We start from the raw sequence: 14,798 nt of genomic DNA on the forward strand, positions 1-14,798 counted from the left end.
ATTGCCATATTCATGCAGGTCTGAGAAATGTATGACCTGAAGAAGCATTCAACTGTCAAGAGAGGGAGGTGGATGAGCAAATGCGTCTCTTCAGATCTTTTATCCCCTACAGCTGTTAGTGCCATTTGTTCTAGGTATATATTTGTGCATATGCTGTCATGTGTATTAGCACAGATGTGTGTGCAGGAAGCCCTCTTTATTAGGTAGATAAATGCCTGAGTAATACATGCACATTGGCACACATAATTGCCATATGATTCAGATGGTGAGTTTTGTTGTCAGGGGTTCTGTGTCTGACCATGGCTGGTACCAAATGCTTCACAAGGAATAAGAAAGCTTTAGTGGACAGGTTATGGAATATGTCCCCCTTGAGAATGACCTGTTACACACCCTGTTAGTGACTGACATGCATCCAGAAAAGCCTAAGAGTTTCTCCATGGAGAAAAGTAATGTCTAATTGAACTAAGGGCTATCTGTATAGATGTTTGGTCCTTTTCAGCTCTTGATCTGTGATATCTGGGAGTAATGAAGCCCTTAAGATAGTTGTGTATTTAGGATTTTTTTAATCAGCTGAACATTTTTTTTTTTTTTTTTTTTTTCCCCTGCCCTCAGTTTTATCTAATAATACCTTGCATTTGCATTTGAAAAACATGAATATGAGTTTCTGGTGTAAAGCATCTATGAGTGATTTTGGGTAGCTCTTGGCTTTTTTTTCCTCTTATTTTCTACTCTGAACTAAACAGTCCCACACTTTTTGATTGTGCAGATATGCCCTATGAGGCCTATCAGTGTTCAATATTGTGGTCCACCTCTGTGATTTTTTTCTCTGCTTTGTACTATTTTACTAGTAAAATGAAAAGAATAAAATAGATTACTTGAAGTATGGGTTTCTTTTCCTTTCTAACATAACTATATGGGGTTTTTTGTTCCATTCCTTATTTCTTCAGACATTGTATTTACTTAATTTGCTGCTACACACTAAACCAGAGGTTTTCTGATATCTGTTAACAGGGTTTCACATTTACTTTATTTTTTTTTAAATGAATGATTTTTACTTTTTAAAATATTTTTTTAAAATCATTAAGACCCTGGCAAATACATAGTTGACCCACATTTCACAGTGGCTTATTGCTGCTTCTTTAATTCAAATGGTATTCAAAGCCATATACATTACATGACGCCTGTTTTATGAACATGATGGCAATCTATCATTACAAAGACTGCTAGGGAGTAGTGGTATTGACACTAATGTTGAAGCAGGGCATGAAAAAAAATAATATGTAGCAAGAGTCAGTTTTATATAAATATATGATTTTTGCAAAGGAAAGGTCAGGGTAACTTTTTCTGACTCAAGCAGGATTGATATATTAGCTAAATGTGGGCAAGTTTGGCCTAGGATCATGGAGCAGAACCAACTGCGAACTGCTCTGGAAATTTTTGTGGAGGTCTGATTTTTTAATTTTTTTATTTTTGGTAATGTGAGAAGGCTTTGAAAGTTTCTTCAGGCACTTTTTGGAGGAGATCCAGAAGCCAAGAAGCACATTTCGGTCCCCATAGTGAGAGGAAATGCATTCGCATAATCTTCTTCTTACTAGGGCATATCAGTGATTTAGCTAAGTCCTGATATTGGTGGACAAGAGGCAACCTACCATTGACACTTCATTTTTGGATGCACTCAAAGGAAAAGATTTTTGTTGTATTCTTCTTTCTGACAGGTGTCCTTGTGGACTTGGGCCTAGAAGACAATGGAACGGCATATCAGAGAGCCGAGAAATACGTGGTTCGGCTAGACAACGAGATTCAAACAAAATTTGAAGTTTTCATGAGACGAGTGAAGCAGAATCCTTATACACTGTTTGTGCTGGTTCATGACAATGCCCACGTGGATTTAACAAGGTAGCTGCTTCAATCTACCAAAGGAGAACCATCCTCTCCCAGTATCTTCCAGTGAGGTTTTTCAAAAGACTTACCATCTTAGACACACAATGCTTTCTCTAGGCCTAAGGCATTTTGTGCCTCAAAATCAGAAATCATCTTTTTTGCTTGCCCATGATATTTGTTAACTAATTCTGAATCAGATGAAGATAGGCGAGACTAGTTTCAGATTTTTGGATCCCTAACAAGACTGTTTGTAGGGGTAAGTACTATGGTACTGAAGTCCAGGAAAAAGGGCTGAATTTTGCAACTGTCTTTGCTCTTCTTGTCTTTTTTCCTATTACCCTCCTTTTTCTCTACTGAAAACCAAATCTCTCCCATGCTGACAATCCACTCAGGCTTACAGACATTTAATTCTTTGCATCATCTGAAAAATGCTCTAGCTGCTGTAAGAAAAGGATTTAAAAATCAGCTGTGTTGAATTTGGTCAGCGTTAGGTCTAAACAGAACAACACATACACACGTGCAGAAACATTTCTTCACACTGAATAACAACTTTACTATGGAAAAAGAAAGAATTAAATAAAGCTAATTATTCTGCTCTTGTTCCATGAGTAAACTGAGGAGAATAATCTTAATGTGATTTAGACATGGTGCATAAGGCTGTGGGATTAATTTGTATATGAGAGTTGTAATAAACAAAATACTTTCCTTGAAGGACAGCTGAAAATAGATAAAAGCAACTTTCTTCCTACCTTATCCCCCATCACATTTTTGTTACTGTCTTTGCTGTACACTGAATTTGGAATTCCTGAATATTCTGGAGATGAAGGTAATTCCAGGAGATGGAAAGCAGAACATCAGGAGACTATCAGGTTCCCCAGTCTTCTAGGAGAATGTTTCAGGCTGGAAAATCTACTGGATTTTGTAAAATTTTTACTATATCCTAACCCCACAGCTCATGGAACAGTTTCTCAGTGAGAGGGATTTCATCAGCTTTCGCTTATTTTTGATTTCCTCCATCTGATGCTCTTTTAAATTGGCACTCTTAATTCACCTTCTCACTGTCAGCAGATTTTGGTCCTCTGTTTGGTTTTTTTTTTTCCCCTTTGCCTGAGTCTACCCACAGAAAACACTCAAATGGTTTTGACATCTTTCACCCTTCCAAAGAGTGTTTTGAGCTGTGATTCTTAGTGCCATGGTCATTGGAGATTTTTCTGCAGGAAGAGAGCAACCCATTGAATCTCAGGATGTCAGTAAGGCAATTCTTTGCATTCTTATTTCTGCAGTGCCATTTCAAGTTCCCTGTCACATGGTGAGCCTAGTCATGGTCTGGCTGATAGAGTTATTAATTGCAGGGAGGTCCTTGAAGCATTCAACCTCCTTGTTCTTCAGGTCAGCTCTTTTCCTTATGCCTTGCAAACGCAGCAGTCCAGGATCAGCTCTAGCAATGAGGTACATTGGATACAATTTGACACTGTGGTAAGTGTTTAACTGTTAATTTTAACTGTGAATTTTAATGTGGACTTCACACAGAACAGAATCTAGCGGATGTGTATTAAAGAAAAATGTTAGGAGGGAGCTCCAACTCTGTTGGGGTTTGTTTTCTCAGGCTCCGGGTGCACAGCCCTGGTATGCTGATAGTAGAGGCAGCATTGACATTTAGGCCCAGGAACTACACATTTTTCTTTGTCCAGTCATGTAATATGAGAAATTACTTTCTACACTGTGGTCAGACAAAGTTATGTAGACATGCCATAAAGCTCTGGAATTGGCCTTCCATTTTCCAGCAGTCTGACTTTTGACTGTAAGTTATATGTCATATAGCCTGTCAAGTCTGTTCATTACTTCTCTGGTACTAATAAAAGCTGTGTGCTAACTTAACGAGTTATGGTGTAGTAGAGTCCATCATTGTGTGGAGAAGAGGTGGGAAAGGTCTGTTGGACATTCTGCAGCATTAGCTTTTTTCAACACTTCAGCCAGCTGATTCTGAGGATGTTTGGGCAAAACCTGCTTAAAGAATAGCCCTTTCTCCTATTCTTTGTTTGGTATACTTATATCAGGTTTGATTTTACTGTGTTGAGTGGACCATTGATTTCTGTAAAGTGTCTTAAAGTGGTAGCTGTAAAAAATAGTTAAAGTCAAATAAACAGAATAGTGGCAATGAGGGAGTGAATGAGTATTCAAAGTTTGCTTTTTGATTGATTGTTAATATAAGCCATTGTGGTGACCTTCTGTAAAATGGTCTAGACAATTTTTTGTTTCCCAAAAGTTTCCCAAATCAACAACTTTCAGTCTTATGATTAAAAAAATAACCCACAAAAAAAGGGGAGATATTCTGCCTTTCTGATTGCTGTCTGCAGATTTACATTCCAGCAATCAGTTTCTGATTGCCATTAGAGATGTGTAGAATCTGACAGTCAAGAAGAATTTTGGAAATGAATAATCCTTCTGTTTTCAGGTTCTGCTTAACAGTGATCAGTAGATATAAAGCCAGAGATAGGGAGTCAAAAAATAATTAGCAGGATTCTAGAAACCCCCTGCAATCACAGGTAGGAGATACATTGAAAAATTTGTAAGGACCTACACCTGTCTTTCCTAGCTGTAGACAAATAATAAGTAAAAACCAAATACATTTTATTGTATTCTTTGAAACAAACAAATAGCATCAGTGAGGGAGAATGAGTGAAAAGAAAGGACACTTTGCTTTGGAAAATACACTTATTTTTTAAATGACAAAATAAATCAAAATTGGTTCCAGTTTTCCTTATGTTTTGCTGTCTCTGTGTGGAACAGGATGATGCAGCAAGTGAAGACAAGCTGTACTTTGGTTTGAATGAATACAGCAAATCCCTCCAATGGGGAGTCACAAGTCCCCTTCTGAGATGTGATGAAACCTTTGAAAAAATGGTCAACACACTTTTAGAAAGGTAAATAGTAATATGGGAGCTTGGGGTTCTGCTTAATTGGGATCTTAAGGGTACAGATGTATTTGTAAGCCCCATCACAGGGGGATGAAGACATGATGACCTTTGATATTGATCTTGGAATCTGTGAAGTATGTGCATTTTTTATGTTTGTAGCAAATTTAGTGCTGTTGAAGAAGGAGGGGATATCCTTCATTTGTTTATAGAAGAGATTAGGCCCATTCAGCAGCAGCCCAGGCTCAGCTGTATTGCTCTCTTCTTCTGGCTTAGCCCTCACTAAGCTAAGAAGGTACCAGAGGTTTCATACCTCACCACTTGTAGTGTCTCTGCTGAAACTGCCAACAAATTTTTCAGTGGTGGCCCAGGTGAGTGACATTATTTCAAAAACGTCATTTTTAGAATTTCATTAGCTGGCTATGGTTTCGGTTCCAGCAGCTTAGAGCCTGAAAGTGGTTTGTTAGTACCCTGCAGCTGCCAGAACAAGCTACTTTCGTAGCATATATCCAAGATCTAATTAAATGTGCGCATTACAGGAATGAAGGCAATACTGTGGTTTCCAGTGATGTGGAAATCTATTCTGCGTGCAAGACAGATCCCTTACAACAGTTCAAGCTATAGTTCTCGTCATATTTTAATGTTTACTAGAACAGGATTTTTCTGTCTTCAGTACTGTTTTGCCTATTTTGTTTAGGTCAATATAGTTAATAATTGTAAATGTATCTATATTTATTAAGTAAAATGCAATATCAAATATGTTAAATTAGCAACATTAATGAATAATTAATTACATGATTAATAATTAGTATTTATTATTACCTGCAAATATGTAAGTAATGAATGTGATAAATAATAATAAGGTTAGTTAATCCTAATAGGTGAGTTCTTTAAGCTTCTCGTAGTCTTTCTGGCGAAGTCCAAAGGAAGAGATAGTGGTCATGGTTGCTCTCTTTCTGTTCTTAAAATGTGGATGGGGAAAAGGATGAAGGAGGATTAATACATGTGTAAATACTGCCCTGATATGGGGTTAGGCTAAGACTAGAAATTGATGGGAGGTGAACCTGTACCTTGGAGCCAGGATATGCTTTTGTGTCACAATTTATTGATTCAGCCTCTCTTTTCAAGAAACTGGGTTATTCTGTCTGGGTGGGTGAGCCATACAAGCTTAGTAGTCTGAAAACATTGCAAACATTTTGGTATTATAAGAAAGGGTTCATTTGTTTTAGTAGCAAAAATGCAGTGCGTACTTTTATGGGAGGAGGGGTAAAAAGTGTTTTAAAAATGTATTGGTTTAATGACTGGCTTATGGTATAGAGAGCGAGCTACCCTACCTACCGGTTAAAGACAGACACAAAACTTTATTCAAATAGATCCCATATAGTCTGTTCAATTACTCAAGAAAGAGACCAGAGAAATTTTGAACTTTTAGTTGTTTTAGTCATTTGGACTTCTATGGCACAAGACTAGCATTCAAGGCATAATAGCGTAGGTTTTTTTTCTGTATTATGGTGGTGAGTGAACTCATGGGAAATATCTAGAAATGGAGTGCTTTTTTGCTTGAGTGGGTTTTAATCTTTTTTCTTAGCATTTTACTTTGTGAGTTCCTATCTGTTGCCACCGCATATAGCTGTAATGAGAGAGAAACAAATATTGGCTTTGTAAGTTAAAAAGCAAAATGGCTCAGAGCCAGCAATCCCCATTGGTAAGTCTTAACTTTCTGGAGAGAGGGTGAGATGTATGAAATTATGAAGTACTTCCTCCACAAGCCATCTGAAGTGCAGATGGTCCTCTGAGTTTGTAGGAGAAAAAAGCTTGTGGACAGCAAAGCAATTACTAGCCTATGCTATGGATCTGAGATGATCTGTATCTCCATGAACTTAAAGATCTTTAGCTGAAACTTTGGCCCAAATGAAGATAATGGAAGTTTATAATTCCTGTTACTTGTGCGCAGGACTTGGTTCTTTATCTTCTGCACTTGGACCACGTTATATTCATTTACTTAAAACACAGTTAGATTTTATGCAAAATCATTGTCCATGAAAATCAAAGGCTACAGAAAAAAATGGGCACTTCTTTACCACATGGCCCTGGATTTTGGCTAATTTTCAGGCATTGCTTTGATTTTGCATGTGCTAACGCGGAACTGTTTCTCCTCAAAGGTACCCCCGGCTGCACAGCATGGTGATTCGCTGCTACCTTCTCATTCAGCAGTATTCCCAAGCTCTGATGGCTCTCACGACCATGGCCTCACTAAGAGATCACAGCACACCTGAAACGCTCAGCATAATGGATGACCTTATCACTTCCCCAGGAAAGGATAAGAATGGCTGTGGCCACATGCTCGTCATTAGGGTGCCGTCTGTGCAGCTAGCCATGCTGGCCAAGGAGAGGTTACAAGAAGTAAGAGACAAGTTAGGTCTGCAGTATCGTTTTGAGATCCTCCTTGGGAATCCTGCTTCAGAGCTTACTGTCGCGAAACACTTTGTGACACGGTTGAAGGTTAGCAGAAACTAAATATTTCTTTGTGTGCCCGTTGTAGTCATCTGGCTGTTGTACACATTTTGTGTTCATTCCCACATGTTTATAGGTTAATTATTCTATAGGAAAAGAGTGCATGTTCTGTGTCTGTCTCCATGGAATTTTACTGTACTCTTGATGAGCATAAATGATTTAGAAACTTGGAAGAAAATTGAATTGTTACTGGCCCATGAAGTCAAACACTGGATGTTATCTCTCTTGTTAAAGTTGCATAACAGCATGAGTCAGATGGGTTTCGTCTCTGAATGTCAGAAAGCAGAGCTCAGATCTCCTTAGGCAAACTAATCCTTTCTACCTACTTATCTGTCCGTCTAGTGTATCTGTTGTCTGCTCTGTCCATCCATCTTCTGCTCTTCTGATAACTGGTATTCTGTTTGTCATAGACTTCTTTTCTTAAACCACTGCCTGCTGAAAGCCTCTTCTGCACAGCATATATGCACCAAGCCAAATTTTTGCATGGATTTATAAGAGAATGGTTCAACTAGCAAAACCCACTTCCTGAATTAACCTCACTACGTTAGACAAAGGGAAACGGATTGCCTGCCTTACATACCAGCCTGAAAGTAATACTGGTTATCTGTCCTGATCCTTGCTCTAAGTCTCACAGAGAGGTTAATTTTCTGTTTCTACTATGAGCTATACAGTGTATTCAAAACTACACAGAAAAGGATTGAATTTTGTGAGCCTTTCTCAAACAGCTCGCCCACAACCAAAAGCAGATAAAAATGTCCTTTAAAGAAGCTACTACCTCTGCTTCTCAAACCTTGTCTGCAGCAGCAGAGGGAAGAGAGGAAAGTAGTAGTCATGAAGGAGAAAACTACATGTGAGACAGTAGCTCTGTGCTGCTGGTTTTTTTTGGCTAGGCATTAATTCCAAACATAAATTCCAAACATAAATCATTCTGGACTGAGAGTCCTGTGAGGGCTTCTTTATGGCCCTCTGCCGTAAAGGGTTGCGGCCCTTACACATTGCTGGAGCAGTCTGTGAGGCCTTTAGTGCAGATCAGGATTGAGTGTGAAGCTGTTGCAGGTGAATATCCATGTTGCCATTGACTTGGAATAGAGGAATTTGATCAGGCAGAGAATGAAAAAAATTCTTATTCCTCTCCGCCATAACATAAGATGCTTTTTTTGGAGTAAACAAAGATGTAGGATTCTGGACTTGTTTCTTTCCTCGCAGGTGACTAGAAAAAACCCACTCAATTCTGAAACATGCATATGAAGAGAGTGAGGAGGGGAATTCAGTTGCCCAAAGATGAGCCTGTAGTGTCTTTTTAGGTGGGTTATCCTAGTGGCGCTCGAGAATGATGACGGTCGCCTGTGTTGTGCTGAGCTGCCGTACCTGCTAGTCTGGTGCCTGGGATAACACGGGATATCTGAAATGGTGTGAGCATACGTTTGGGCCACTGATTACCATCAGCCATGCTACCATTGAGTCTAGTTTATTGCAGACAATTTTGATTTAGTCTCTGCACTGCGTGGCTTTTCCCCGATGTTAGATGGAGTAGTGAAGCTGGAGGACTAGAACAAGTGGGGAACTGATGGTTGCCTGCTTCCACTACGAGCAGCCAGGCCCTTTTTTTTGCCGGGGGGGAGAGCAATATGAGGCTACTGAGTGCTTTCTGGTGAGGCTGAGGCTCAAAATGCTGGTCCTGCCAATAACTGCTGTTGGTTGCAGGGAGGATGAGACTTCATCCTGACCTTTTTCAGGGGCAGGGAGGGAAACTTTATAGCTGTTAGTGACCCCAATTGAAAAGTTTGACTTAACTTAGCCTCTCCCTAAGAGGGTGTTAGCAGTGTGCGTGGTGCTGCAGCAGGGCAGGGAAGGTGGGCAGCTGTCTCTGCAGTGCTGGTAGCTGGACCGTTCCCCTCTCTGTCAGACCAGCCCGCTGGCCAGCCAGACAGGTCAGTCCTCTCCATCAGGGAGCCAAGCTTCAAGGGGCATGGTACACCCAGATGTACAGAATGAAAGAAGAGATGGAAGATAATGTAAATAATTATTTTGTTGACCAGGCATGCTCTCATGGCATACCCTTTAAGTGTATCAAGAATCAAACCACTTGGGAGGCATTCAGAAGTGAGGAACCCAGAGGGCTGTAGCTCTCTGACCCGCCTGAGTAAGACGGTCAAGAAATACATCTTCTGTATGCAAGTTTGCAGCTCAAAGTCCCAGGCACTCAGACTTCTTTTTAAGTCCTTAAGCTAGCAGAAAGAAAATCACCTTTTTATCTGTTCTCCCGTATTTCATTTTCTAGCCATGCACTTTCACAGAAATTTCCATCACTGAAGAGGCAGGATAACATACAGCCAGACTAACCTTGCCGAGCCAGAAAATATCTCTCTGCTGCCAAGGCTGCTTTACTGAGCCAGTATGTTGTTCAGTAGTTGGAGAAGTAATTTTTTTCTGTGAACATGTTATACAGAGGATACTGAAATTAGCAGGGGAAAGAAATCAGGACTTGGGAAAGAGAATAGAGCCATAGCAGAAAAGGGGGATATTACTCCAAATTGTTCTCTTCCTAAGCTAAGAAAAAAATAATCATAGGTTTTTTCAGTGGAAATTTTCAAAAGGTCAAATGGCATGCTGAGTCACTGATCTGCTAGTGAGTCCTCCTTTTCAATGCCCTTCATCTGCCTGCGAAGATTACTCATAGAACATGGCCTTTCTGGGGAAGAGAAAAGGTAAGGAGAGAACAGGTCAAGGGTACAGGTTGAGACTAGAAGAACCAAGAGGGAATTCAAGATAGGGTTCTTGCAAGGTGTGGTTTCTACAAAGCTTGCGTAAGTTTTGTTGCTCTGTCAAAAGAGCTGTGTCTCATCATCTTGCACATCTGCGCTGAGAAGAGTAATATATATGTATATAAATTATTTTTAATGGGCAGTTTGAGTGGTTGGGCTTCCTGTCATGACTCAGCAAAGCAGATTCTGTGCCTTGGCTAGGTAAGACTCTTCTCCAGTTCTGATTTTGTCTATTACTAATAAGAAAGAAGGAAAAACTTTTTGCAGCAGGGTGGTATGCTGTAGCTCAAATACTTGATGATTCAGTAACCATTAGCGCTTAATTTCCTTGTCTGGAGAGACCTTAATGTCTGATCAGCATGGAAGTATGAAGTCTCTGGGTTATGTGGAAGGAGCTTCTCTGCTGATCTCCTGTCTTGCCTGGTCAGTGATCTAAGAGGCTGCGTTGCCAGTTTTCCTGGTGGTACCCATAAAGTATTGACCGGAATGGCTGGATATTAAATAAATGCATTTTTGCATTTCAGCTTTATAATACAATTTCAGTGTTTCTAGAGATAGAACGGCTTGTTTCCTTTCTAAGTGAGAGTCTCTGAGTCTTTCAGCTTTACTTCCTTTACTTTAACAGTTGCTGTAGGGTGCCCATGCCTGTCTTGATCAAATACTGTCTGTATCACCTGGAAGCCTGGACACTGTGCAACACAGTAAGAAAGATATTGTTGGTCAAGATAGAGCAATGTTTTTAGGAGGCTGCATCCAACACAGAGAACACAAATGGGCTCAGTCAGGTTCAGTAAGCCCTGCTGAACTAAGAGACTGAAGGGTGGAAGGGCATGGGACTGATGCTACTAGCCTTTCCAGCATTAAGGGAAAATGGTAGAATTTTGTGGTCTTGGGCCTTGGTAGACTGTAGGTAAGGAGTCCTTTCTTGTGGAATTACCTCCAGTGAAAGGGAAATTTTTTTTCTTTCATATAATATTTCATTATATAGAAAAATTAAGCAAATATTTGAGGGTCATGAATCATTTTCATACTCCACTTGAAGGTCTTGCTTTAGCTTTACATTAATTTCAAAGAACTTTTATCTGTGCCAGCTTGAAATCGAAGGCATCAACTGCATTTTTTTTATGACGGGACCACACTATTACCATATGACGGGACCACACTATTACCATACCAGGTGTATGTTTCCAGTACTGAATAACATGTGCTATGCATCCTTTCTCTGTGCATTTTAATGCTTAGCTAACACTTCGCCATCAGAAAAAATGCATGCCTGTACCTAAGGTCTCCTTCCTGTTGGCTGTGGGTAAGTGAACTCTGTATACAAAGAAAAAGCAGGAACTGAAAAAGAACAAGTGAAGGTTTAGGTGTCATTTAAATGTGACTGGCAGTTTTTCTGTTCACAGGCTTGGAGGGGAAATGAGCAGGATGACTGGATCCCTCGCACCTATCAGGATTTGGAAGGTCTACCTTGCATTGTTATTCTAACTGGCAAGGACCCTCTAGGAGAAACTTTCCCCAGGTGCTGTTATTACTCTTGCAATATGGTTGTTCTCTAACATGTTTAGATAAGTTGGGGGGTGGATAAGTGTTTTGATACCATCTGGGTATTTTTTCACAAAAAGTGTATTTTAGACTATATTTAAAATTTTGGAAAGTGCTGTCTGTGAAAAGTAAAGCTACTGCAATGTATGGGTCAATGAATGTCTGTGCAAAGTACCAAGGAGCATAACTTATGTGCTGAATATTTTAAAGTAATTTTATATTTACTGGCTAATAAAATTGTTCATGAACATTTAATAAGCGATTAAAGATAGGAAGTATTCGTCAAAGAGAAAACAAAACTTTCTTTTTTCTTGGGTTGGGTTTTCTAGGTCGTTGAAATACTGTGACCTTCGACTAATTGACTCAAGCTACTTAACTCGGACTGCATTAGAGCAAGAAGTAGGCCTGGCATGCTGCTATGTTTCGAAGGAGGCAATTCGAGGGCCTATTGTAGCTCTTGACCTTAGTGAGAAGGAGCACGAGAGAGCTAATGTTAGCGAGAATGACTCTGATGAGCTGTTGATAGATTTGGACCGACCCCAGAGTAATAGCAGCGCTGTCACTGGAACCTCAGGTCAGTTATTCTGCTGTTGCTCTGAAAAACAAGTCTTCATTCCTACATTGTTGGAACTTGAATGCAAACATTGAGATGTTTAGTCAAATGTGGGTTGCTTAGCTGTATCCTGCTGCACACTAGGCAATGAAATGTTAGTAGCAGATTCTTTCCACAGTGAGCAATTTTCCTGTGTACAGCTAAAAGGGGACGGTGTTGATAAGGGTCCCTTGTGATTTTTATTTGTGAACTTACATTTCTCATTTGTTGCTAGTTTTGTCTGGTGGATCCTGAAAAGATCTTAAAAATCAGAGTAGAAATGGATAGTATAAAATTTTAGGAATAGAAAAATGCTCTGTAACTGCCAGGGTAGGTATGGGTGAGGATGTGTATTTGGCTCCTTGCCAAGACCAACAGAATGGCTGGGCCTTGCCCTACCTCTTCAGGCATCAATGGAGCCTCATCTCCCACCAAACCTTCCCTTCCTTGCATTTCTCAGGCACTTCTGGGTCCTTTGCTTTGTTTCCCTATGAGTTTGAGGTATTAAGACAGCTGAACTGGACCTTTGCCATACACCAGATCTTCCCATACACTAACTAAACCTGACTGGTATGGAGGAGGGAGCATAGCCTAGTTCACATTAAAGTTGCAGTGAAATGGATGCTCTGTTCTCCAGAGAAAGGAAGGTCAAATTGATCTGTGTATACAGTGGTGTGTTATACTTGAATTTCAGAAGGTTGTACCATCAAATTTCAAATCCCAGATGGGAAATGATAGGTAACATACAGAGATTGGGATTGGGACACTTGTGTTTGGACTCTGAACCCTAGCAGAAGGGCTGTTGCCTCTCTAGCAAGAGGGACAGATGGTTGTCAGTGATTTCTTTTTAAATGGTGAAACACTGACCTAAGCTACAGCAGCACTCATTGAACAGAAGTATTTGTACGTTAGGATTGTCCCATAAATCAAATGAGTTCATGATTTTCTTATGTCTGCCAGTATATGTTCATTGCCTGCTCTTTGTTTCCCCAGGTTCCCTGGCAGACAACGGCGTGAGCTCCTCCAGTGCTGCAGACAAGTCTCAGAAGCAAGCACCGTCGCTTAACTTCCAGACTGTGGCTCACAGCTCAGTTGATGAGGGAACTTACCCCAGTTTCACAGCCGGAGAGATCCTGAAACAAGAATGCGACTCCCTAGGTAACCAGATGGCGAGCAGCACCACTTCGAAATTGTCATCGCTGTCTTCGGTCTCCCAGACGTTACAGTGGCCTGCCCATTCGGCCAAAGACAGCAAGGTCCTCCGTGCTGCACTGCCACGCATCGTCATCCTGTCGAAAGCTGCCTACTGTCTCCTGAGCTCGCAGAAAAGTGGGAATTTGCCTTCTTCCTCTTCCCTCCTGCCTCACGCTGACGTGTCTTGGCTGAGCTCTCTGAGGCCTCTGCTTCACAAGGACATGAACAGTGAAGAGCAGTCTCTCTACTACAGGCAGTGGACGACAGCCCGACAGCACCACGCGGACTTCAGCAATCAGGGTGAGACGTCTGGCTCGAGGAGTTTTCACCCCAGGCGGCTGCTATTGACGGGACCACCGCAAGTAAGAGAACAGTTCCTTCCTCTTGCCTTATTAGCAGGATGAGAGGACCGATGATGAGGACTGCAGATCGTACTGTAAAGACCCCCTGCAAGGTTGCATGCAGTGATGTGTTTCGAGGTCAAAAACCAGTCAAATTTTAAGGTTCAGTCCATGCTGGAAGTGGTAAGGAGAGGAAGGGTGATGCTGTATGTCATGTCTTAGCCTAAATGAAATATGTGTGGATGCCACAGGGCATAAAATTGCCATGAGTGTATCAGTAGAGAAGCAGTTACCGCTGCTGATCTGCCTGCATACAAAAGTGATGCAGGCTGCCGGGCCAGCTTTGGCTCACATCAGTTTTGTAACACTATTCAGCATAATGGGGAATATTACATCTTGTTATGTTTCAGGCAGAGCTAGAATGGGGTAAGCCCAAAGGCATTTATCTGAAATGTATCCTTCCTTCATATTAGTCTGAGGTGGGATTTGGACTTTTTTCCATCTCTGGCTCAGGTGGGAAAGACTGGCTCATACTTGCAGTTCCTAAGGATTCTCTTCCGCATGCTGATCCGGTTGCTGGAAGTAGATGTGTATGATGAAGAAGAGATTAATGCCAGTAAGTATTTAGTAGTCATTCTTAATATGCATTATAAAGAGCCTCTGTTAGGTATTATTCAGCAGTCGATTAGTGTGTAGCTAGACTTACTGCAGGTGTCTGCATATATTTAAATATAGATGAATAAAAATGTAAATTTTACGTTGGGCTTAGCTGAGAACTACTAAAAATGTATTTTGGATTGATATATTTGGATAGCACTAAAATGAAAATGAACACAAAACTGTGAATGGCCAACATCTGCCCATGTTGTCTCTCCTTGCTAGTTTTTAAGTCCTGGCTGCTTTTAGGCAGACAAGACATTTAAGAACACTTCATTTCTGGCCGAAACATCACTATTATTTATGCTTATTTATAAATTAGATACCAATTTTCACTAAGACTGTCGTCTGTCTGCAGTTTACAGATCTTATGCTGAGGAAAAAGTGCAGGGAG

The 14,798-nt window shown here is 40.6% G+C and overlaps 1 protein-coding gene across 3 annotated transcripts in view; it reads left to right on the forward strand.

Moving 5' to 3' along the window:
• The window catches only part of GREB1L (GREB1 like retinoic acid receptor coactivator), a 63,759-nt gene that overhangs the window by 34,347 nt on the left and 14,614 nt on the right, over positions 1–14,798 (forward strand). For all 3 annotated transcript variants that reach the window (XM_075705364.1, XM_009489190.2, XM_075705365.1), the window contains 8 exons: positions 1,716–1,896; positions 3,165–3,357; positions 4,672–4,805; positions 6,959–7,298; positions 11,482–11,597; positions 11,950–12,194; positions 13,206–13,768; positions 14,261–14,363. In XM_075705364.1, the coding sequence (XP_075561479.1) occupies positions 1,716–1,896; positions 3,165–3,357; positions 4,672–4,805; positions 6,959–7,298; positions 11,482–11,597; positions 11,950–12,194; positions 13,206–13,768; positions 14,261–14,363 (1,875 nt within the window). The remainder of the gene's footprint in view (positions 1–1,715; positions 1,897–3,164; positions 3,358–4,671; positions 4,806–6,958; positions 7,299–11,481; positions 11,598–11,949; positions 12,195–13,205; positions 13,769–14,260; positions 14,364–14,798) is intronic.

The sequence above is a fragment of the Pelecanus crispus genome, chromosome 2, assembly GCF_030463565.1.
Source record: "Pelecanus crispus isolate bPelCri1 chromosome 2, bPelCri1.pri, whole genome shotgun sequence".
NCBI lineage: Eukaryota > Metazoa > Chordata > Aves > Pelecaniformes > Pelecanidae > Pelecanus > Pelecanus crispus.